The following is a 27,555-nucleotide window of genomic DNA, read 5'->3' on the forward strand; positions in this document are numbered from 1 at the left end:
ACACATCAGATTGCACAATAATGACGACTTTAAATGACTACAATGTGGTTTCACCAGTTTTAATAGCAAATGCTTTGTTACTGGTTCTACTGGGTAGATCCCAAGAATGTAGTTAGTGGCCCGCAGTTGTATATTTTATTCAGAAGACTGTCATAAGTTAACCAAAAACAAGTACAGTACTTCAATACAAGGTTCTTTGGAAGATTTAAATGTAAAATAAGAAATTAAAAGAACACACATTTCCATATTCACACACTTTGTATAGTGTTGTGGATAAATTTCGAGTGAAAAACATTGTGGCCATATATTTTATAACAAAGTACGCCACATGCTGTACATGGCGGTACACATGCTTCCACGCGCGCAAGCAGAGCAGATTTTTTTTTTAAAATAACAGTTGCCGAGCACAGGTCAGCCTAAAATTCCAAGCGGCAAGATGACAATTAAGGCAACGCCACCAGTGGAACGCAACCCGGGCTGGTGATGGTTTCTGCCTGCATGTCCCTGAAGGCGTGTGAAAACTTGTTCCTGAGCACGTGGTGCGTGTGTGCCCACTTGTGCGTGCTGCACATCTGTGCCGAGCGCGCCGACATAGTGTGTGCTCAGCGCATGGTGAGCCCGCGCCTGCAGGTACAGCACGTCGCGCACGCGCGTCGTTTCTCCTGCTATCTGGTGGTACGTCTTTGCTTGCTCCAGGTTCTCCACGCACTTCTCCATCCCTGTGTGAAAACAAGTGGGGTCAAGAGGAGTTATTTCTTACATTAACAGGGAATTTCTGCGGTGACTGGATGATTCAGGGGACAACTAGCTATCGTTCGGGCACTGCTTGCCATTTTCACAGAACACCTCTGCTGACCTGAACCAGTGGGGGTGGCTGCTCTACAACCCATTTGGGGTGTGGACACACACCCCAAATGGTTAAATATGCACAAAACAAGTTTTAAGAGATGGGCTGATGTGGTACATACAAACGTATGCTGAATGGACTCGCTAACAACTGGTACCAGTGGTGTCATGATTGGCCTCTGTGGAGGGGACTCGAAAGATGGCAACTACCCTCCAGCAACAATGGGAGCTGGAGGAGTTATTCTTAACAATGAGCAGAACACTGCTTAGCTAAAAAGCAGAAAGTTGGCAGTGGGCAGCACAGGTGGTACATTTGCCAGTTATCTTACTCAGTTAACCCATAACATCTATGTCTGTCCTGTGCCTTCCTGCCATTGAGTCTTTGACACATCATATGGCCTCATCTAGCCTGCCAATTAGTGGTGAATGGCAGTGTAGGGTGCAATTGACGTCGGGAGTATGTGGTTGTCGATTAGTATGCTAGTGCTGCAGCTGCCGCGGGCCTTACACTCTGGGGAGGCGTTGATGTTGGAGGCGTTGATGTTGGAGTCGTGTGCAGTGCGTGACAAGGCGGCCTGCGTCTGGGCGAGTGTCCTCAGGGCACGCGCCCTCTCACACATGGCGCCATGAGCCAGGATTCCACACACCACTCCACGCACCAGGGCATTTGCCTGTTCCGCCTGGGACAGCAGCAGCTGGAATACATATGATCACGCACAAACCGTTAACTGAGCACTTACACAACATGACGACAAGATCACGAAGCACGAGCACAATATCGCCTACTACCCTTAAAGGATAACTAACCACTCCTATAGAATCAATGATCACTTACACAACATGACTGATGGTCACACAGGATTAATAACATACACAAATTAACCACTGGCAGGGCATCACGAACCACTCTACGAGTATCACTATATACTTAAACAATTCTAGTACCCACTCACCAGAAATTACTCACAAAGGATCATTAACCAGTCACAGTATAAATAACAAACTGCACATGCATGATCAATTACCACTCGAATGGTCCCTATGTCACACCATTTATCATTTGCTGTGCACTGCATAGCTATAAATTGCTTTAAAAGATTATGCAGGATTTTCTATACATGATGATAGCCTAATACCTTATCACAGCAGCCCGCATGGTCGAATAAAATTGAGTTCTCAGGATGCTACTAACTGCGGCGTGTTATATTTTGTAAACAAGTGGTATTCATTCTGGAACAGATTCACAATTATTACATCAATGTTATTGGCCACCAATGCCTTTATAATCACTATCTGTAGGCACCCAAGAGTCTCCCCCTGATGCAAGCTGTATTGCTGCTGTGTGGAGCATCTCACAGCTGAAACAAGCAAGTCTAAAACAACGCAAGTCTGAGACTCGACATGTGTGCTTATGTTTCATGCCGAAACTTGTAAACAATATATAAATTTAATTGATTAAAAATACATGTTATTTTATATAGCATGTATTGGATGAAAACTATTTTTTTTCGAACAATTTTTTTGTGTTTAGTTGATTGTCTTTCCTCCGCACCTCCGAGTAACATGGTTGGTTATGTACGGTGTGAAACAAGCTCTACATACATAAAACATGTTTATCAAACTATATTAGTGTTAAGCAGATGTAGCAGCATTTATTAATAAAAAAAATCTACGTAAACAAGATCTCAGATAAGACCTCAGGAAAGAAGATTTGAATTCAGTTATGCTGCCAAAAAGGCAATGCTTAGCCTCACAACAAGTACGAGTTAAAGAAAATTGGTTTAAACTACTTGGTAAAGTACATTGACGTGTAATGTAAAGTACAATCCTTTATCAATCCATTACTGAATAAAGGTCACCCCCTGGTGCCCATTGGTAAACGGGTGCCCAGAATCAGTTCACATATCATTCACCACTGGTGATGGCTGTTGCAAGAATCAAATTTATGGTGCTGGGCTTATAACACCGTGTATGAACCATAGTGCCGCCACTGCATCCCTGTCAGCCTTGAGACATGCTTACATGCGATATATCGAATAGAACTGACCAACAAAACATATCAAAAGTTTCACATTTCATAATAAAAAAAATTATACTGATCATGAACGGTGACACCACTGTGTACTATTCCACAACACGATAACTGCTTTGTTTATATGCCTGTGGTACGGAGTGCTGCATGAGCACATTCTCTATCTGCACCGCAACACGCATCCTGCATACTACACTGGTCCCTGTATCGGACCGGAGGAGCATTATTAGCGCCACAATATATGGGGATCGAGTGCAATAATAACGCCTTACCAACAAGGAATAAAAGTAAGCTTACTGTCCTATTACATTGTGAAATATCAAACAAGTGCTGTAGAAAGGATAACTATATCTCATAATTGGGTCTGTATAGCTATCCTGTTACATGAATTGTGCAAATGTGGTCCAACAGCTCATATACAATAGCAAACAAATTACATTGTTTAAACTGTGCATGAATAAAAAAAACACGTGAAAGAATGTACTTATCCCCAGTGAATCAGCGTTGGGGGATTAAGCAATGGAGCCACTGGAAGTGCTTGGGTCACTCGCCTGCAGGTTAACAAGGTAAATGGGAGTATAATAATACGTTTTTTGACCTACCTGTGCATATCAAGTGTTTCCCCTATGTGTGGGGTTTATTCTATATAGTGTGGCTTCCTCTTGCACGAACCAAAATTACATAAATATTGAGCAAACACAACACAGAACTCAGTTAAGGTGTAAGTATGAGTCAAATACAAAAAATTGGAAATGAAAATAATTGTTCGTATTCTCAGTTATGTTGCTAAATTCAACAGTATTTGTCATGAAGAACTACAATAAATAATGTAAATGTAAGAATATGAAACAATTGTAAAAAACACGATCAAAATATGATTGTACGTGCATACAAAAACAGATGGCTCCACCAATTTTACCATGAAATTTAGATTCCTGAAGGTTGGCGGATTGCCTACCTGGTTGTATGTATTTAGACAAATTCATAATGTAATGAATTCTAATTTGAAAATCAGTATCCAGACTCTATTCGCATCTCTGGTAAACCCTAGAAACTCCACTGATCATGAAAACATGACCACAGTGTGCCCTGCAGCCCATACCTCATAAGCATAGCATGTGAGTGTGCAGGGACGCACAACTGCACCCGGGCACATCACAACCACACGACGCCACAGCCATGCCTACCTGTGCGTGTGCCAGGCTGACAGCCGCGCTGCTGAGCAGCCCGTGGGCGTGCTGAGTGCGCGCCTCCTGCAAGGCTCGCAGCAGCAGGGGCACGGCGCGCTCGGGGCTCCCGCACGCCACGTGCACCTCCCCCAGCGCCAGCAAACTCCTGTGGATTAGTGCCGACGTGCAGCAGGGAGATAAAACAAACTCCTGTGGATTAGCGCCGTGCAGCAGGGAGATAAAACAAACTCCTGTGGATTAGCGCCGACGTGCAGCAGGGAGATAAAACAAACTCCTGTGGATTAGTGCCGACGTGCAGCAGGGAGATAAAACAAACTCCTGTGGATTAGCGCTGTGCAGCAGGGAGATAAAACCATCTCCCGTGGATTAGCGCCGACGTGCAGCAGGGAGATAAAACAAACTCCTGTGGATTAGTGCCGACGTGCAGCAGGGAGATAAAACAAACTCCTGTGGATTAGTGCCGACGTGCAGCAGGGAGATAAAACAAACTCCTGTGGATTAGTGCCGTGCAGCAGGAAGATAAAACAAACTCCTGTGGATTAGCGCCGACGTGCAGCAGGGAGATAAAACAAACTCCTGTGGATTAGCGCCGACGTGCAGCAGGAAGATAAAACAAACTCCTGTGGATTAGCGCCGACGTGCAGCAGGGAGATAAAACAAACTCCTGTGGATTAGCGCCGACGTGCAGGGAGACGGAAGAACTACTGCAGCTTCTGAACACAGCGCTGTTCTGATGATTGTTTCCAAATTTGGTTCCAATCACTGTGATTTTATTTTCTTAATTGTATTCCAATTTGTGCCATTGGCATCATGTCATGAAACAATAAAGCATTCTGATTGATGCATCGCAATATCATTCATGATGGCCCTTCTAACTCAGCTCTGCATACATCTGCAGAGGAAGAAAATATGAGTGTAACATGGCATTTCATCGTGTGTTACAAATGGAAGGAATTTATTAAAATAAATTAAAGAAATAACAAGGCAAGTTTTCTGTGCATATTCTTTTGGTCTTTCGGTAAAGTCATGTAGATAGAAAAAATGATAATAATAAAATAATACAAATGAAAATAAAGTGAATGAAAAATATGTATTATTTTAAAGTCAATGAAAAATAAAACATATTTTTCATTCAATAAATTTTAATTTTAATTATTTTATTGTTATTATTTGTATGATATGACATGCATAAAGTCAATAAAAATAAAATATATTTTTCATTCAATTAATTTTCATTTTTATCATTTTATTGTTATTATTTTTTCTATCTACGTGACTTTACCGAAAGACCAAAATAATATGAATTCCTGCAGTCACGAAAGCTTTAAGTCAAGATTCTTCTGTGCATCATGTGGATTTCTTACACTGCAAGGTCACCATACAGACAGCTGACAGAGTTTACCAAGTTGTTACGAGGTCATTGGAAATCCACTCCACGTGGTTTTGAACGCCATCGAAGATGGCGATTGTCTTGTGATGTCACAAGCTCTGCATCAGTGATGCCACAGGTTCCTTCACAGGTTTTGTGTAATAGTCAAGTGATGTCACAGACCCTGTCAAGTAACATTCGAAGCTTTGTGTGACAGTCAAGGGACATCAGTCAATCCCATTGTTAAATTATGTCACCAGCTCTGTGTGAGTCAAATCATGTCACCAGCTCTGTGTGAGTCAAATCATGTCACCAGCTCTGTGTGAGTCAAGTGATGCCACTGGCTCTGTTAGCCAAATGATGCTACAGGTTCTGTGTGACGTTACTGGCAAGTGGTATCAAAGGACCTGTGAGATAATGGTTTGGGTCAGTCTGACCATGTGTTAATAGTGGATCAATGCCTATATATGCTGTAATTAAACAGTCGTTGTAAATTCCAAACATACTAGGTGAAACCTCTGAAAGTTAAATGTGGCCTCTGCTTCCGTTTACACCAATCAGCTGTGATAATTGTATACAAGAGACGTTGATCCGTGGATATGTTTAGGTGTGTAACATTCACGAATGTGTGTGTATGATGTTTGCATATGCAGGTTGCTGCTTTGCTATGTTAGTGGTATCTGGCTTTGACCCTAGGTCAGCTCAACTCGGGTACACTGCGGTCAAAACTTGTATGCTCCACGTCCACAAGCAGCACACACAACTCTCACTTGGTGTGCAGCTCGGGTGTGTACCCAGGTCGGTTTTCCTCGCACAGTCTCATGAGAGTCTGCAGGAGCTGTGCACACTCCAGTAGACGGCCCTGTGCTCTCAGCACGTTCACCTGGCTGCACGCATGCGGCACACGAAAATAACGCACACATCATGGTGTGCGAGCCAAGTGTACATGCATCAACACACAAACATGGCACAGTACTACATATACAGAACACCATGCACGTGAAACAACCCAATACAGAAAGTATACAACACAAGTATGATATGACACGCATACATATGTACACGTTATTCGGTACATACTATACATAGAGCATAGCAGATAGCATATAATACTTATCCACACAAACACCAGCACAGCGTTTCATGCACCACACAAAGTGAATATATATAGCACACCATGCACACAGCACAATACAGCATGCACGACACATGCACAATATAGCACACACAGAACACAGCACACAGAAATATGCACAAGCATGTGCAGAATATTTTAATAGCCCATATGTACAGCTCAACTAAAGCCACATGAGGCATACCACTTATTCAGAAAAGCATTGATATATAGCACATAATACCTCACACACAACACCAATAGCACAGCACTCACATTTTTTAAATTGTGTTTCAAATGGAGGTGTGCTGGAGATTTAACCACCTTTGTGTAAACAGTGACCTTACATAATTCTTACCCCCTTCTAATTTTCTCCCTCTCCTAATTTGAAACTAAAACAGGAGAAAACACATTAGTGCCTCCTAAATACATTTTAATTGCACCCATAGATATATGCACCCGCTTTACACTGGACATACAAAACGTAGCGACACTGTGGCGTAAACGCCTGTGCTGTACCTGTACATGCCCTCGGCAGGGTTGAGGGCTGTGATGTGTGGGATGAGCGCCTCTGCGACGTGGGGACGGCCCGCACTCACCTCACGTTGCACACTCACAGCTAGCTCTACCAGCTTCCACAACTAGCGCAAAAAAACAAAGATGACCTGTTTTAGCCTCAACATACCATTGGAGCAAGTGCTGTTAGCGAGTACCTATGAAGACCGGCACGTCAAACGAGGAGGTGGGTGGCCATCACCATGCCTGGCTGCCTTTGTTTCCCAAGTGGCGATGTTTACACATCCTACCAGCTACTCATCTGAGGTGTCGACCAGTTATGGGAGGCCCAGAACTCGTTCAGATAATCGTTACTGGTGTTGGCCATGAGCGGGATTCGAACTCTTTTCACCGGGTCGGGAGTGCAGTGCGCTAAACCGCTACACTACAGCTCCCCATAAGCGGAAAGCACACTAACACACTTCAACTTCAATAAAACTCAGCACATATTTATCAATAACACTGCCTTAAAAATAACAAAAAAAGTGTTTCAGGCAATTGCCCTTCTTCACAGCAAAGAGATACTTTTCAAGGTAAAGTCACAAATGTAGTATAATACATCGATTTACAGCACTAAGTCACTCCAAGACCTCCTGACACTGACTCGATTATGGATGTTGTTGGACCATAATGGAACACACGAGTTGGGTTATTGAAGGGGGGCTTGAAGCAGTTCTGACATCACTTGCCACTGATATTAGCCATTATCGGGAATTGAACTCAGGTTACAGAGCTCTTAACCGTGTGTAAACCACTGTGCCCTTGCTCCCCCATACATATTAATTTCACAAATGAATGCACATTTACTCAACATATGCACGCTCATGTTTAAGTGTAAGTATGACGAGGTATACCAATAATAAAACGTATTAAAACATTGTGTAAGCAATATAAATACAAATAACATCTCCCTGTCAGGGAATTTTATAATGCTCCCGCCTGGCATTGCAGGATTCATTTGAAAAGGAAAAAAATGTAACGCCATTCAATTGACGTGTCATTCAAGTAAAACTTATCGTAGCACATTATTTCCACGTTAATTCAAGTTTTCATAACAGTGAAATTGCAATAAAAAAAATAATGGACAACTCTACACTGGACAGTGGAGTACAGTGGCAAATGACAAAATAAATGGAAACTAAATGAAAACGGCACAAAAATGCATAAATACATGCTGTTTGATAGGATGCTGATGTGAAGAGGAACACACAGATTAGAGAAAACACGTGAATCATATGCACTTTAACGAGAAGTAAGGGGGCTTGGGCAAGACATGCTAACAACGGAGTGGTGGCAAAAGGAACACGCCTTAGAGAACATCCACCACAGAGATGGGACGATGAAAGCAGCTCATGTGCAGGTGCTCTCGATGGAATGTTGCATCAAGGGACTGTGAGAGACAAGAGAGCTAGGGGAAGCCTGCATGTGCTATAATATTACGTACCATCTCATTAGTAAGTGGAAGTGATCATTTGAGCTATCATTTGTGACCAGGTCGCTTCTGAAAAACAGCTGTATAGCTCAGTCGGCCCTACTTGGTAAAATAAAAACAGTTAGTTCAGACAAAGTGCTGTAAATTACAGAATAATTACCCGAGAAACGTGCGTGTCGTAGGGGAACTTCTCCCGGGCATAGTCGATGACCTCCATAGAGGCCTGGTACAGGCCCTGGTAAAACAAGTACACAGGCAGTTATACAGCAAACAAACAAATATGTGAGTTAAAATGACACCCTGTCTTGTGTTGTCCAGTGGACTCGGTACATTGTTATTTTAAACCACTGAATGGGCATGTTGGTGTGTACTGTTACTTGAGCAGAAATTAAACTCTTCCCTTCTACACACACATATATTAATGAACTTACCTGATGCGCATGTAGCCTGGCAAGATGGCACAGGGCCACACACAGTGCCTCAGTGTTGGTTTCCCCGGGCCCGTGCGTTGATGGGAAGTCTACGACCGGCTTGTAGCACACCATGCGCTGGGCCTGTTGACACGCCATCACACTGCATACCGTGCACCGTACACAGAAAAAGTGAGTATTTTAGTATAGAAGCCATATGCAGGTAAATACTAAGTAAAATCTTTAAGTGTTATCATATTTACGTGTTGACAAAGTAATACTTGTGTTAAAATAGAGACAAAAACAAAGGCTGTGAGCACACACAGATTTGCGCAAGTCACGGAAAATGCATACAATTAGCACACAAATGAATATACCCCTTACATAAGTATCCGTTATGAAGCACCTAAGAGCAAAGTGATTCTCTCTGCACACAGGAAAACGAGTCATCATATCCACCCACCTTTTCCCATAAAGGTTCCAGAGTGCTGTCTTCAGGGCGCTGTTGTTGAGTTTCCGCTGTGCAAGCGCCGACATGGCGTGCTGGGCACGACCCCCAACCCTCTCTGCCTCGCTCAGCGATCGGAGAAGCACACTGGGACGCACACCCAGGCTGGCCCGCGCGCACACCAACGCCTGCACTCCCAGCCAACTTGTCAGCTGGACACAAAACAACAGAACACACCACGTCAACTCAAACCATTCCACACCACGTCAAAATGCTGCTTACACGTGATAATACTACAGCGAACAGGGACATCACATGTATGCGTTATAAGCACACCACACAATCTCAGTGTATACTCCACATCAATTATTGTCTCTTGTTCAATTATTTTCTGGAGAACACAACATATTTTTATGGTGACCGAGTTATAAATGGAAATTTCATCTCACCGAATGACACCGACAGCAAAGTTGAGAAGGAAAAAAGACAAAAGGTTTCTATAATTGTGTGTGATTCTATCAGGGTGCTTTTGCTTGGCTCAACTGACTTACGAAGTAAGCACCACCGATGCGTGGCATCCCGGCACTCACCGATAGGCCGACCTGGCTGGCTTTCCGCACCGACAGCTCCAGCTGGGACACGCAGCGCACCCCGCGTGCTCGTTCCAGGTGCGCCAGCAGGCTCTGAGTATACGCACACATTATGGGCACGACTTTCACAGCACCCACTGACACCAACATTACACGCAGAAAAAAATTGCGATAATGTTTCATACACATGAAAATACACACAACTGCACTCTTCAAACTGGTGGGAATCAAACTGCCATCGAGTTTAATATTTTCATTGGAAATAGAAGTTTAAATGGTCGCATTGACAGCAGCACACAAGCAAAAAAGTCAAGACCCTCGTCATTAACACTGGCTTATCTAAAAAAAAAGTATAATGTGTACATGTGCACCTACATACATAGTCCTATACTGTACATGTTTCATAGCCTTGGCAGCACCCAACAGGCATATTGAATCAGACTCAGAATATGTATTTATATTGGACGGATCCGATGACCATTTAAACTTCTATTTCCACCTACAAACTGGCCCGATATCTGTCTGAGACCTTGCAGCCATTCACTGGTAAGACCACCTCTTTTAACCTCACCTGGTATCGTCAATTAAAGACATCTCACTGTCCCCAGGTGATTTGCTCGTTAGTTTCTATGTAGTTTCTATGTAGTTCTCTGTTCTGGAAGAGGTACATGGATGACACGTTTGTCATCTGGCCACATGGCCGACCGGCTCTGAAACAATTTCTCAACCACATCAATTCCATTCACCCAACAATCAAATTCACCATGGAGGTAAAAAAGGATGGCATGCTACCCTTCTTGGATGTTTTAATCAAAAGGAAGCCAGATGGCTCAATGAGCCACTGTCTACAGGAAAGTAACCCATACTGATGCCTACCTAAAACCTGACTCCCACCACCATCCATCCCGGAAGAATTCCCTCATCAAAACGCTACACCGTAGAGCTCAATGTATCTCCGACCATGAACACCTGACCAGTGAACTCAAATATGTACACCGGGCTCTCAAGGCGAATGGATACTCTAACTACACAATCCGCAAAACCATCGACCCAACCGTGAGGAAGGAGCCATCTGAAGATCCAATCAAAACCATCACCTTACCTTACATAGCAGGGATAACCAAAAAAAGATTTTAAAAAATTAGAACAAACACAAGATCCAGGTCTGATTTAACACAGTACACAAAATTTGTGACCTGATCCCATCTGTGAAGGACAAGATCCCTGACATGCAATATCCCGGCGTCTACAAACTAAGCTGTACTTGCGGCAGCAGTTACATTGGGGAAACCAAACGACATGTCTCGGACCGTGTTCATGAACACAAGGCAGATCTGAAACACGGCAGGACCAATACTTCTGCCATAGCTGACCATTACTTTAATGCGGCTGGCTCACATGAAATAGATTTCTCTAAAACGATGGTACTTTGCAAGCCGACTGGCTATCAACAAAATTAATTCACGAAGCCATCCATAGAAACAGACACAAACACAATTTCAACCGAGACGACGGTTTTAAACTCAGCAATCATTGGAAAGATGTCATCAACCACTTTGGGTCATGATTTGAATTTGTGTTTCCTGATCAACTACTACCGTCAGCAGTGTGGATGGGCGTAGCCAGGTGCAATTCCCCCCCTCCCATCTCTACCCCTCTCTCCTCCCCCCATCTCTGCCCCACCCCCTTTCTCTACCCCTGTCTCTCAAACAGCCCTTCCCCCCGCCCACTCACTCTGGAGCCCTTATAAGCAGCTGCATTTGGAAGCTTGCCCCCCTCTTTTCTCTCCACCTGAAGAAGACCGCTTATGTTGCGATCGAAACGTTGTGGGTTTTTTGCTTTTAATTTAGATATTTGTTTTCTATCTACGTGACTTTACCGAAAGAACCAAGAATATAAGCTCTTCTTCACAGATGTCCAGTCGGGGCAGTAAGAATGTTACAACAACAAAACAATAACTTAAAGCTTTCGTGACTGCAGGAATTCATATTCTTTGGGTATTTCGGTAACAACACAAGCGTTCGTCATCAGGACCAACGCTTGTGTTGCGATCGAAACATCATAGTTTTTTGTTATTTTCTTTGAACCTATCTAGGTAACTTTACAGAAAGATCCAAAGAATATAAAAACAAAACAACACAAAACATGATAGGAGTGTAAAGTACAAGAAAGGTAAACAAATCACCCAAAAACATACAAGAAAAACTAAACCATCCCCATCCGACCAGACAAAGCCCACTGAGGTGGTATTACGCAAATATGTTCTTACACGGGCACCCCTCTCGTCAAGATCAACAGCTCCCACCAAACATAAGCGCAAGGTCCTCACCAGGCAGTGCTGGAGACACACTTGGTCGTTCTGCCCTTCTGCTTTGCTGATGGACTCCTGCAGGGCCAGCCTCGCTTCATCCCTGCAGTCGGCCCAATAGCACAACACGTGTATCAAGAATGCATATGACACCGAGTTGTAATTTAAATTAAGAATGATATTTGGCTACTCATTAATGTTAACAAAAAAGTGATAATTGCAAAAAATAGATCTACTTGTGTGGAAAGCACAACATAAAAACACAAGAGTCAACTGACCAAGAACATGAATATACGGATGGATCATTCCACAGTCTGCCTCATGTTAACATCGGTCATCAGCATATGAAATCAGCAAAACCACTGCATTATTTCAATTACGGTAAATGTTTAAACTCCTCAGAACTTAACTCGTACTACTATTAAACATAATCTATGCCTTGACTTTCCTGGCTGGCTGTTGGCTGGGCTGTTGGCTGGGCTCCTCTCTGCCCTCACAGTAACTCTGTTGTTAGTGGCCTTTGCCAATGATTCTAGCTGGGAAATTGGCTAAATGGGATTCTCCATGTGACAAATAAATATCGAATTGACTTGAAATGGCAGAAGTTCGAAAGACATTTAATCGAAAGCGACACCGAAGGGGTTGGAATAACGAATACAGAAGACTAATATGGTTCAAGGCGAGCCGCAATAGCCGCCCCAAGAGCTCTCCCGCTTAGACACATCCAGTTTAAATTAATACGTGGAGCACACTTGACGACCGAGAAAAAAGCTACATTTATGGAGGTCTCACCAGACTGTCCAAGGTGCCCTCTAGGCATGGTACAAACATCCCACGCCTTATGGCTCTGCCCAAATATTGCAAAACTTTACCATGAGATCACGAGATTTTTTGTGTGTGTCAGTAGCAGAGACCCTGTAAGGTCTGAAACCTGGCATGGTAATTAGACATCAACATGCCCTGCTCCAGACCTTTAACACAATAGCCAGAAATACTATTTTGGTCAGTTTAACACGTAGGCTTTCACGACCAATATTATTCATAATAAAGGTTTTTGGGTTAGATCACGTAAGTAGAAATGTGTCATAACCCTCCACCACCCGACACAGCAATTAGTAAGGGATTTGTCAGGTAAACAAAACGGCAATTAGTTACTACTTCAGCCCACTCGTGTGTTGGAGAGTAAATCCACGACATTTACAATTTGAGTACGACGTTTCACTGGTAATTACATCCAGCATCATCAGGTAATTTGCCAGAATAGTGAAGCAATCCACCTGCTTCCGGTCTTAAATAGAGCAGGGCGACATCATCACTGACCCAATCAGGTGCAGAGATCAGAGGCGGGGGAGGGGTTTATTGTAATTATATAATGAACTCACACTCTAGCAATTGTGAGTTGATCTCTCCAATTAAAGTGCCACCTTTATCAATATTATAATTCTAGAGGTGGGGGAAAAAGCTCTATTGTAATTCGTTTTTTTTTTATCTAAAAGGAGCTGCACTCACAGGTGTCCAAAGAAGGAGTGTAGGGCGGCCATGTTGAGAGCTGCGTAGCGTGGATTCAGGGCACTTCCCCGGGGCTCCACGCCTCCTGCAATAGCACGTGGCACACAACGCCACGGCACAGCACGACACTACTTAATAATACAGAACAATGCACATAACCACAACACAGTACATCACATACGTCTACAGCACAATATACAATTCAGCCCTGAGTGAAAAATATATTGCTGCAAACAATGACAGACTACAGCACAGCTGATCAATGACAAGCAGAAGATCCTATGGGACCTAACTGGTGCTAATCAGACCGACTGAGAAGTTGGCTTCCTGCCATACAAAATATTCATTTCCACCAATAGAGATGATCACTGCTGGATGCTTAAGGATGGGTGCATGTTACTAATTAAATTTATATATGAATCCTCCACAAATGTAAATTATATGGTAAAATAAGAGTGTGTCTTCAGTATATTGAGGTTCAGGGCCAAACCTAGGATCTACGGAGATGATTTTACTGACAGATATACAAGGAGGAGAAAAATGAATTGTTGTTGATTAAAATTCTACTTTATACCCAGAATACAGCAGCTATTGGTGATTCTGATAAAGAAGTGGAAATCATAGGAACAGAACCTATACCCTCTGTTGAGCAAAAGGGTGCTTGGGCTCACCGCCTGATGTGCTGAGTGTGGCGCGATCGTAGTAGTGGTGCAGGGAGTGCAGGGATGACAAGGTGTCCCGCACACGGACAGCATTCAGGCACGACACCAGGTGCTGCATTACCAGAAACACACACGTGCATGTATTAACATATGGATGCGTGTCTTGGAGGTTGATGAATCCACTCTGGTTGTGTTGGTGAATCTTGTAGATATCATCATGGGTTCGATACCCATCTGTGCAAATCTGTGAATGTTAACCCCTTGTATGTATGGATTTTCTCTGGTCATTCCAGAGAAAACAACTACGTAAAAATAAAAATTGGCCAAAGATTTCAATGCAAAACCATCCTAAAAATAGAAAGAGGTTTTTATGCATAAATATTTTTAGTAAGATGTACAGTGCAAGGAGACATACTCTTAACGATAATGACAACATATGTTCAAGATGCCAATAATGACTGATAGTGGTTTGTACTCACAGCCTCATCGCAGTCCGGGTTTGCCCTCAGGAGGCTGGAAAGTCGTGCGTGTAGGTCACGGGGAGCCAGCGCTGCCCCATCTGCTCTCTGCACTAAGTCAGCCTGCATATGACGCAGCATAACAGCGCAGCACAATGTCATACCATGGCAGCGTAAATCACAACATGGTCATTATAAACAATCTAATGCAATGGTATGTCGATATCCAAGGTACTGCTAACGTGCACAGCAAAGCATGGAAATTGACCTGTAATCCATTGTGATACACATGATAGGTAACTTTCTCTCCCTCCATAGGTCACCTATGGTGTCCCTCTGTCTCGCACAATATTCAATATCTCCCACCTCTCACTCCACACAGCTCCTGCTCCACGTGTCCCGACAGACACTAATTAAGGACGCATCATTATTGCACCTCCAATTATCGCACCTCCGATAAGCATGGTTGGTTTTGAGTGGTGCGAAAAAATTCAATAACATACATACATTATTGAGCACTCAGCCACATGGAGAGAAGTGGAAAAAGGTGCATTCCGGTGATGTATGGCATTAGATAGGTGGAGATACAGAACTGTAAGTGTGTGAAGTGAGTGATGTGGGCAAACAGCAAAGAGAAACATTGAGTGTTGAAAGAGAAGCCAGGACACAACACCGAGACTCACTATTACCACTATCTTTCAGTTTGAGCTGAACAATCTGCGAGTGTCATCAAGCTGGATATATGCGTACTGCACTACAATAGATTATACCACGTTGCCATGCCACTTCATTGAACATTGATATACGACAATACTCTTTCTGACGTTTAACTTCTTCGTGGCTTTAGACAGTACTACGCCAAAATAGATCAGCGCTTGCCACCAAAATGCACAGTATGATTTGGGGTGAATGGTTTCATATGTTATATTACTGTGATCAACGTCTCATGAAATGTGCATCACATTTTGTATGACACCACAATTTTTGTTCACGTGCCATTCACATAATCACCACATACATCAGACATATTCACCATACACAACGGTGAAGTGAGCAACGTATGCATATCTGTGTTAGAGAAGTGGAGGTATAAGGTACATGGCAGATGTTTATAGTTAAAGCTGTTCGTGTGGCTTGTTAATTAAAGGAGTATAATGATAAAAGTAAGTTATGGAGTCTATGAAGCTCAGAAATCACTGCTTGCTCAATGCATTGACTGACATATACGTGTACACACCTGCTGTATTAGAAAGAATGCAGCTCTTCTTGTAGATAACGCATCCATTTCTAGATCGTCATCGCTGTAAGACACACAACAAACATTGATGTATTAATGAGTGCGTATCTAGAAAGTGTTATGTTGAAGCTCGTTAAGAGGGGTGAGAGCTGACTCAGAACACATCGACATGATGGAGGTGGCAGCACTCGTCCTTGCTCGTCTTTTTTTCAAGCAGTGATGTAGGTAGTCAAGCGTCTCAAGAACTGGTGATAAGACAACCTGCCATCTTCCAAGCTTTGTTGAAAGATGCTCTCACGTAATGGTTTAGACACCACTGCCTTTCAATGGCGATGATATAACCCAATTCTCATGCAGATGTATGGAGACGTGGTCTCTTCAGCAGCCGTGTCTAGATGCTCAGTACTGGGCTCCTACGTGGCCTATCAACCCTCTGTTTTCCGACACTCAGAACAAGTGGCGTGAACTCATCTGATAACCTTTGTGTCCTCAGTTATAACTCTAGCTGAGCTCGCCTGGGAGAAGCAGGGAAGGTTCAAGTGTACATAGACAGGCATTAAACCTAAGCTGTTCGGGCAACACTGCAGTGTTCCAACTACTGTGTCACTAGTGTTACATATCTGAAGATTATAATAGCAGTCGCTAATTGCCAAGATGAAGAGGTATCACCACGATGCTTGTGCCAGACTAGGTGCACTTTCAGGCCATGTGGAATCGCCATGAATTCCTGGCATGTTGTCATAAGACAGGTGTTGAGTTAACAAATCCACATGATGTGCAGATGCACCGTCTATGCTCCACACGATATCAGTTTAAACCAGAGGATGCTTTGTTGTATCATTTATGACCCTCCTTCAGAGGCTAAACATGAAAATGTTGGTATGAACTGTGAGCAAGACCACTCAACCCCAGGTCCTCTTTACCCCAACTGTCCATCTCTAATCTAGCTAGTGCCTTTAAACCAAACAAGGTCTGCTTGGGTATGCAGTAAGTTATAATTCACAAACATAACCGAATTGGGCTCACCCTGACATAGGCTCATCTCCCTGCGAGGGCCCTTCTCCAATGTCTTCGTTGTCGGAGGCCTCCATCTCAAGCCACGAGCTTGTCCTTGTCTCCCCAGAGCCCGCTGTGACCTCCATTGTACCTCCAGCAACTGCAGAGTCGGCCTGGGTGACCCCAATGTAGCCCTGCCAGTATTTACGCAGCTGATGACAGAGCCGTCTGGTCTGAGCGAATGACAAGCGGTTGTACGCCAACAGCATTCGCCGCACAAACATGCCTATACCACAAGTGTCCAGATGTACACAGGCACACACAAAAACACATACAAATATCACACATTGAGCCTCATAAAATGCAGAGATAAGTAACATTATTCAGCACCCATTATAGACAGGACAGCACACTAGGGTGTGGTGTAGCCAGCACTACCCCTGACCACCAATGGCACCCTGGTTCTGATGCCCATACACCAGGGGGATCTGGGAGGATGTGGTTTTAGGAATTAAACATTTAATTTTATGAGGTGGTGACCTCTGAAAGCGACATACGAGCTGGAGGTGAGAGCATTGGTATAAAGAGGGAATGGATAGGAACATTTCCGTGGCAGACATTATTGGAGAATTTAAGTAGATGGGTGTCACGTGGGCGGTTGGGGCCTTCAGCAGAGGTCACAAACGGGTTTTGATTCCTTACCCATACCCGGCCACACCAGGGTCGCAAACGGGTACCCGTACCCGTACCCGGCCATACCCGTACCCTACCCGTACCCGGCCGGGTACGGGTAGGGTATCGGGTACCTGATTGCGACCTCTGGGATGAAGCCATGTTGCAGGCGCGGGTGGGTTGATTCTAGGAACTTGAATTGTGAGAAGAGACAAGACGTTGGGAAATGAGTGACAAACAGTTACTCACCAGTGACTCACGGTCTACCCGTACCCGTACCCGGCTGCACCAGGGTCGCAAACGGCTACCCGTACCCGGCAGGGTATGGGTAGCCATTTGCGACCCGGGTAGGGTACGGGTATCAGGTACCCGGTTGCGACCTCTGGCCTTCAGTAGGTGGCGAAGAGGAAGTGTTAAAGCTCTCCAAATCCTGCTAAGCTTCGACACACGGTCCACTGTGTAAGTCATTCAATGCAAATTAAGCAGGAAATACTGCATTGTGTTTGCAAGTATTTTTGCTTGGAGGCAAGATTTGAGAGGTAAAATTAGCATTTTTACAGATTATTATTTCAACTGCCACATTACAATCAATGTATATTGTGGTGGTATTTTAAAAAACGTATATATATGTTTAGTGCTGCACCGTCTTTAAATGTTTCTATGTCCTACCCAGTACGCCGTGGCGTCCTATGGTGGGTGAGGTTGCAGATAGGAGCTCCTCAAAAGAAAGAAAGAAGGTTTCCATTGCCTGTGAGCCTCCCAGAACCACCACACCCAGCCTGCAAGTAAACCAAGGCACACCACAGACACCATCTATATATATAAAATCGTGCATGTCTGTCTGTCTGTCTGTGTATGTGTGTGTGGATTTCGGACCATACGCACTTTCATTGGACGGCGGTTGCCCCTGGCAACAGCTAACGACGCCTTCGCCGCTTTCATTGGACGGCGGTTGCCCCTGGCAACGAGTAGCAACTTTTCGCCGCGGGGTGGACGCCATTTTTAATAGCGCGGGGGGGGGGGGGGGGGGGGGGGGGGGGGGACCGGCACCCGTACCCAGCGTTCGCCGGGTGGGAAAATCAGGCAAGGCGGGAGGCTCTGCACGGTGCTAGGCCTCGACACCCAACACGCCACTCTGAGGTAAATTCATACAAATTTCACGTCCTCTACAGAGTGGCGAGGGAGGCAGAGTGGCGAGGGAGGGACTCAGCCTCAAAACGAGTAACTGGTGTGGCGTATTAACATCGCCACTGGGGAGACAAAGGCGGCCGGGCGTGGTGGATACAAGTCCCGGGCAAAGCCGGGTCATGACTATGTGTGTATGTGTTTATGTGTATGTCTGTGTGTCTGTATGTATGTGTGTATGTATGTGTCTGTATGTGTTTGTGTATGTATGTGTGTGTCTGTATGTGGACCCCCCTGGTGGAGCATCTTCGCCGGTTGGAAACATTTAGGCTGGCCTGCCTACGATCCATCCTGGGTTTAACCAGGCTGGATTGTGTGAGGAGCTCACAAATCCTTGAAAGATCTGGGCAAAGTCCCATCAGTGAGCTCCTCCGGCAGGCAAGGCTGCGTTGGCTGGGTCATGTAGCCCGCATGCCCAGCCACCGCATGCCTAAACAGCTTTTGTTCGGCCGGATCGAGGGGGCTAGACGGGCGCGGCACGGGCTGGAGAAGAGATGGAGTGATGTGGTACAGGAGGACGTGGAGCTGAGTGGACTTGCCGATGACTGGTACCAGCGGTGTCAAGATCGGCCTCAGTGGAGGAGGCTCGTGAAGGACGCTACTGGGCAGTTGGAGGCAGTCGCCCTCCAACAACAACGGAGGGCGGAGGAGCGACGCTCACAACAACGAGCGGAGCGCCGGGTGGCTAAAGCACAGCAAGTTGGCACAGTAGGGGGCACAGGTGGTGCATCAGCCAGTCATCTCGGTCATCTCGGTCAGTCGACCAGTGGCACCTGGGTCTGCCCCGTGACCTCCTGCCAGCGGGCTTTCGACACTTCACGTGGCCTCAAGGTGCACTTGGCCTGGCACAAGCATCGTGGTGACGTCACCGCCACTTAGTGGCGAATGGCGGTTGTTGTTGTTGTTGTTGTCTGTATGTATGTGTGTGTATTGTGTATGTGTTTGTGTGTATGTATGTGTGTGTTTGTATGTATGTGTATGTCTGTGTGTATGTGTGTGTATGTGTGTGTGTGTCTGTGTGTGTGCGCGTGTGTTGTGTAGGGGGAACGGTAGTGTAGTGCTTAGCGTGCTGCCTGTGTGTGTGTCTGTGTGTGTGTCTGTGTGTGTGTGTGTGGTGTGTGGGGAGCGGTAGTGTAGTGGTTAGCGTGCTGTCTGTGTCTGTGTGTGTGTGTCTGTGTGTGTGTCTGTGTGTATGCGTGTGTGGTGTGTGGGGAGCGGTAGTGTAGTGGTTAGCGTGCTGTCTGTGTGTCTGTGTGTGTGTGTCTGTCTGTGTGTCTGTGTGTGTGTGTCTGTGTGTGTGTATTGTGTGTGTGTCTGTGTGTGTGCGCGTGTGTTGTGTAGGGGGAACGGTAGTGTAGTGCTTAGCGTGCTGCCTGTGTGTGTGTGTCTGTGTGTGTGTCTGTGTGTGTGCGTGTGTGGTGTGTGGGGAGCGGTAGTGTAGTGGTTAGCGTGCTGTCTGTGTGTCTGTGTGTGTGTCTGTCTGTGTGTGTGTGTCTGTGTGTGTGCGCGTGTGTTGTGTAGGGGGAACGGTAGTGTAGTGCTTAGCGTGCTGCCTGTGTGTGTGTCTGTGTGTGTGTGTCTGTGTGTGTGTCTGTGTGTGTGTCTGTGTGTGTGTCTGTGGTGTGTGGGGAGCGGTAGTGTAGTGGTTAGCGTGCTGTCTGTGTCTGTGTGTGTGTGTCTGTGTGTGTGTCTGTGTGTGTGCGTGTGTATTGTGTAGGGGGAACGGTAGTGTAGTGCTTAGCGTTCTGCCTGTGTGTGTGTGTCTGTGTGTGTGTCTGTGTGTGTGCGTGTGTGGTGTGTGGGGAGCGGTAGTGTAGTGGTTAGCGTGCTGTCTGTGTGTCTGTGTGTGTGTGTCTGTCTGTGTGTCTGTGTGTGTGTGTCTGTGTGTGTGTCTGTGTGTGTGCGCGTGTGTTGTGTAGGGGGAACGGTAGTGTAGTGCTTAGCGTGCTGCCTGTGTGTGTGTCTGTGTGTGTGTGTCTGTGTGTGTGTGTCTCTGTGTGTGTGTGTGTGGTGTGTGGGGAGCGGTAGTGTAGTGGTTAGCGTGCTGTCTGTGTCTGTGTGTGTGTCTGTGTGTGTGTCTGTGTGTGTGCGTGTGTGGTGTGTGGGGAGCGGTAGTGTAGTGGTTAGCGTGCTGTCTGTGTGTCTGTGTGTGTGTGTCTGTGTGTGTGTCTGTGTGTGTGCGTGTGTGGTGTGTAGGGGGAACGGTAGTGTAGTGCTTAGCGTGCTGCCTGTGTGTGTGTCTGTGTGTGTGTGTCTGTGTGTGTGTGTCTGTGTGTGTGTCTGTGTGTGTGCGTGTGTGGTGTGTGGGGAGCGGTAGTGTAGTGTTTAGCGTGCTGTCTGTGTGTCTGTGTGTCTGTCTGTGTCTGTCTGTGTGTGTGTCTGTGCGTCTGTGTGTGTGAGGAGCGGTGGGTGTAGTGGTTAACGCTACGCTGCGCTACCAACCCGGCGAACCCAGTTCGATTCCCGCTCATGGCCACCACCGGTCAAGATTATTTGAACCTCCCCTAGGTCGACTCAGCCTCAAACGAGTAACTGGTGTGGCGTATTAACATCGCCAATGGGGAGACAAAGGCGGCCGGCCGTGGTGGATACAAGTCCCGGGCGAAGCCGGGTAGTACAGCTAGTCATATACACAATGCATACCAATATTGCAGTATTAAGATACAAATTCCATGACAAAACTTTTAGCTGCAAAATGTATACACATGCCGAGATACAATGAGGCAGGAAAAACAGGTGTAGATGCTCAGGAATGTATTTAGTGTTCTTATGGCTTTTTATACAGAGGATGGTTGTCAATTCCTAAACCTGCCTTCACTTATCTCACACTCATGCTTCTTTAATCCTGGACCTTTTGCAGTATGGGTTATTAAACTGCATATTTGGGAAGATGCATCACATATAGCCACTATCAGTGATATTTTTCTGTAATCATAATGTAAGGACAGGCACAGGCAGCCACCACTGAGCTGATGGTTTGTTTAATAAATATAACTATATTATTACAACGCAATGGGACAACATGTAGATGGCCACAAGGTTAGGTAAGAGCACACCACACCAGTATAGTATATGGGCCGGGACAAAATATTATACTTGTTGGTACCACCAGAGATGGAAATAAAGGTATGGTACCAACATCTTAAAATTGCCAATAAAAGTAAATATTGCAATAACCTCATTTAATATGTATGCTATCACAGTCCACTTTTTTAACCATATGCACAAACTGGTATAACTCAATAGTTGCCACCTCTAACAGTACCGAATATTGCTCAGGCCCATGGACGAGTAATGAAGATGTCCTGGTTCACTCCGAGGAATGCATCTTTTAAAAACAAATCTGCATAATCACGTATGCAAGTCGCAACATAAGCATTTTTCATTTCAATAATTATTTTAATTGCAGTCAAATGTGCATCTTATAACAATCCTTCGTTAAATATTACACCAAGCGAAAGAACAAGTCAAGAGAGAGGAAATGAGAAAGGTACCTCTGAATGAGACGATCTGCCAAGAAGATACAGCAGTCAAGTACACAGGTATGCAGCTGAGAGAGGGGAATATCACAGCCCTGCACAACACACACATCAACCAACATTTTCAGCGCCGTGTCAATTTTATTGCTGTGGCAAAAAAGTTGGAATTAAATTTCAGCAAACCTGTTTCGAAATGGCTCATTCCCCAAACCCACAATATATTTAACAGTTTATTGTCCTGCAAAAAAATTACTTCAATGAAACCACTGAAAACAACCCAAGTCAGACTTAAAGGCACCTGCAGCAGAGTCAATAGGAGCTCGTTGAGTTTCCACCGCTGGGCATGCGTCCTGGGGGGCACGTGCACTCCATCTCCATCAGCTGCACACCAACATAAGTCATGATGTTAAACATAATACTTTTTTTACAATTTGACTGGAACTATTCTAATCAGCCTACGTGTTAAACCAAATAATCAACAATATCGTAATCACTGCCTCCACGAGCATAAACACCATTACCATAACGATGTTTGTATGTTGAACTTCTTTCGCACTGCACGTAGGTAACCGTGCAAACAGTAAAAGTGTGAACGACACCACGATTATTGTGAAGTGTAACCATGCTTGTGATCGTTACTTTACAATTTCAAGTGTGTGCGAACAGCGTCGTGCGGTGCCTCACTCCTGGCAGCTTCCACCAAAAGGGCCAGCACTCCCAATGCGTGCGGGGAAAGTCCATCCTCACGGGAACCGCCAGGACATACACCCACACACACGCCACCCTCAGCAGGGGCTGCCATGGGGAACGTCGTCTGGTCTGTCAGACACATCGCAAAGTCACATTCATTGTGATCACCAGTTGGCACGATATACTCTTTCATGAAGCGGTACTCATTTATACGATATGAGACCGTAGTTTGGTTAGTGTATTTCGCAATGTTATTGCATCGTTTGTGTTTTGCTTGATAACACACACAATGCTGTTAGTTGCACAAAACTTCCAAAAAATCTCACTCCAATAATCCGCGAATTCTATATTCCGTGGTGGCACAACTGCTAAGGTCACACTCGCCACGGATTTGGTGATAATTTCGGGGGGGGGGGGGCGGACTAAAAAAACTCCCAAACATTCACGAGACACCGCAAGGGGATAGTTTTTTGTTTCCAATGCGCAAGCACGAACTTATCGTAACGCGCGGCGAGTTTCAAAGCAAAGCCACCGCGGATCTGCACATCGCGGTGCGCCATCAATTACAGGATCTGCGGGGAGGTCGAACCCCCCCTCCCCTCCAGTATAACTGGAGTTCAACTCAATGTAGCTGGAGTTCAACTTACACTATAGCTATCTCGAGAGCAGCCCCCTGGAGCTCACTCTCGTGGAGGCCTATCCACGAGCTTGGCGCGTGAAGCAGCCGTTGCAGGGCTGCGCCTCTACCGCGCTGCGCTTCCTCGACACGCGACGAACACCGCCCCGCAAGCAGCGGGCGGGTCCCGGGAGAGAAGCCCTCACGAGTCGCACGGCTGTGCTGGCTGAGCCCTTCTGCGTGGAGTCGGGCGAGCGACGTCTCGGGCCCACAGCCTCTCACAGGCGCCTAGCGCAGCCCCACCCCCCTCCCTTGACCGAGCTCCGCGTCGACATCCCGAAGGCGATTTTTGCATTCACGGGGCGAGCGACGATGTGGGTATCGCCCGCACACAGTAACTAAACACACAGTGACCACACGCCCAGTGACACACACACTGACTACACACACAGTGAGTGACTAAACACACAGTGACTACACACACACAGACTACACACAACACAATAACTAAACACACACAGTGACCACACACACACACAGACTACACAGTGAGTGACTAAACACACACAGTGACCACACACACAGACTACACAGTGAGTGACTAAACACACACAGTGACTACACACACACAGACTACACACAACACAATAACTAAACACACACAGTGACCACACACACACACAGACTACACAGTGAGTGACTAAACACACACAATAACTAAACACACACAGACTACACACACAGTGAGTGACTAAACACACACAGTGACCACACACACAGACTACACAGTGAGTGACTAAACACACACAGTGACCACACACACACAGACTACACAGTGAGTGACTAAACACACACAGTGACCACACACACACAGACTACACAGTGAGTGACTAAACACACACAGTGACCACACACACAGACTACACAGTGAGTGACTAAACACACACAGTGACCACACACACACAGACTACACAGTGAGTGACTAAACACACACAGTGACCACACACACACACACAGACTACACAGTGAGTGACCAAACACACACAGTGACCACACACACACACACACAGACTACACAGTGAGTGACTAAACACACACAGTGACCACACACACACACAGACTACACAGTGAGTGACTAAACACACACAGTGACCACACACACACAGACTACACAGTGAGTGACTAAACACACACAGTGACCACACACACAGACTGCACAGTGAGTGACTAAACACACACAGTGACTACACACACACACACAGACTACACAGTGAGTGACTAAACACACACAGTGACCACACACACACACAGACTACACAGTGAGTGACTAAACACACACAATGACTACACACACACAGACTACACAGTGAGTGACTAAACACACACAGTGACCACACACACACAGACTACACAGTGAGTGACTAAACACACACAGTGACTACACACACACAGACTACACAGTGAGTGACTAAACACACACAGTGACCACACACACACAGACTACACAGTGAGTGACTAAACACACACAGTGACTACACACACACAGACTACACAGTGAGTGACTAAACACACACAGTGACCACACACACACAGACTACACAGTGAGTGACTAAACACACACAGTGACTACACACACACACACAGACTACACAGTGAGTGACTAAACACACACAGTGACCACACACACACACAGACTACACAGTGAGTGACTAAACACACACAGTGACTACACACAGACTACACAGTGAGTGACTAAACACACAGTGACCACACACACACACAGACTACACAGTGAGTGACTAAACACACACAGTGACCACACACACACACAGACTACACAGTGAGTGACTAAACACACACAGTGACTACACACAGACTGCACAGTGAGTGACTAAACACACACAATGACCACACACACACACAGACTACACAGTGAGTGACTAAACACACAGTGACCACACACACACACAGACTACACAGTGAGTGACTAAACACACACAGTGACCACACACACAGACTACACAGTGAGTGACTAAACACACACAGTGACCACACACACACAGACTACACAGTGAGTGACTAACACACACAGTGACTACACACACACAGACTACACAGTGAGTGACTAAACACACACAGACTACACAGTGAGTGACTAAACACACACAGTGACCACACACACACACAGACTACACAGTGAGTGACTAAACACACACAGTGACCACACACACACACACACAGACTACACAGTGAGTGACTAAACACACACAGTGACTATACACACACAGACTGCACAGTGAGTGACTAAACACACACAATGACTACACACACACACAGACTACACAGTGAGTGACTAAACACACACAGTGACCACACACACACACACAGACTGCACAGTGAGTGACTAAACACACACAGTGACCACACACACACAGACTACACAGTGAGTGACTAAACACACACAATGACTACACACACACACAAAGACTACACAGTGAGTGACTAAACACACACAATGACCACACACACACAGACTACACAGTGAGTGACTAAACACACACAGTGACCACACACACACAGACTACACAGTGAGTGACTAAACACACACAATGACCACACACACACACACAGACTACACAGTGAGTGACTAAACACACACAGTGACTACACACACACAGACTACACAGTGAGTGACTAAACACACACAGTGACCACACACACACAGACTACACAGTGAGTGACTAAACACACACAGTGACCACACACACACAGACTACACAGTGAGTGACTAAACACACACAATGACTACACACACACAGACTACACAGTGAGTGACTAAACACACACAGTGACCACACACACACAGACTACACAGTGAGTGACTAAACACACACAGTGACTACACACACACAGACTACACAGTGAGTGACTAAACACACACAATGACTACACACACACAGACTACACAGTGAGTGACTAAACACACACAATGACCACACACACAGACTACACAGTGAGTGACTAAACACACACAGTGACTACACACACACAGACTACACAGTGAGTGACTAAACACACACAGTGACCACACACACACAGACTACACAGTGAGTGACTAAACACACACAGTGACCACACACACACACAGACTACACAGTGAGTGACTAAACACACACAGTGACTACACAGACTACACAGTGAGTGACTAAACACACAGTGACCACACACACACACAGACTACACAGTGAGTGACTAAACACACACAGTGACTACACACACACAGACTACACAGTGAGTGACTAAACACACACAGTGACCACACACACACACAGACTGCACAGTGAGTGACTAAACACACACAGTGACCACACACACAGACTACACAGTGAGTGACTAAACACACACATTGACTACACACACACAGACTACACAGTGAGTGACTAAACACACAGTGACTACACACAGACTGCACAGTGAGTGACTAAACACACACAATGACTACACACACACAGACTACACAGTGAGTGACTAAACACACACAATGACCACACACACACACACAGACTGCACAGTGAGTGACTAAACACACACAGTGACTACACACACACAGACTACACAGTGAGTGACTAAACACACATAGTGACTATACACACACAGACTACACAGTGAGTGACTAAACACACACAGTGACCACACACACACAGACTACACAGTGAGTGACTAAACACACACAATGACTACACACACACAGACTACA

At 45.5% G+C, this 27,555-nt stretch overlaps 1 protein-coding gene across 1 annotated transcript; it reads right to left on the reverse strand.

Annotated features, from left to right (window-relative positions):
- Window positions 1-45: 45 nt before the first annotated feature.
- Window positions 46-24,175, reverse strand: ANAPC5 (anaphase promoting complex subunit 5). The gene is given in 21 exon segments (XM_061558798.1): window positions 46-554; window positions 556-719; window positions 1,355-1,541; window positions 4,066-4,213; window positions 6,208-6,324; window positions 7,071-7,192; window positions 8,699-8,773; window positions 8,970-9,111; window positions 9,412-9,608; window positions 9,987-10,079; window positions 12,316-12,397; window positions 13,804-13,888; window positions 14,475-14,577; window positions 14,945-15,046; window positions 16,161-16,224; window positions 17,187-17,442; window positions 18,498-18,607; window positions 22,508-22,587; window positions 22,791-22,873; window positions 23,177-23,311; window positions 23,830-24,175. Coding segments are annotated over 20 exon segments (2,439 nt in total). The 5' UTR covers window positions 23,295-23,311; window positions 23,830-24,175; the 3' UTR covers window positions 46-443.
- Window positions 24,176-27,555: the final 3,380 nt, after the last annotated feature.

Source organism: Lethenteron reissneri, chromosome 25 (genome assembly GCF_015708825.2).
Source record: "Lethenteron reissneri isolate LAM-NWPU_2019-01 chromosome 25, ASM1570882v1, whole genome shotgun sequence".
In the NCBI taxonomy this organism is placed as follows: domain Eukaryota; kingdom Metazoa; phylum Chordata; class Hyperoartia; order Petromyzontiformes; family Petromyzontidae; genus Lethenteron; species Lethenteron reissneri.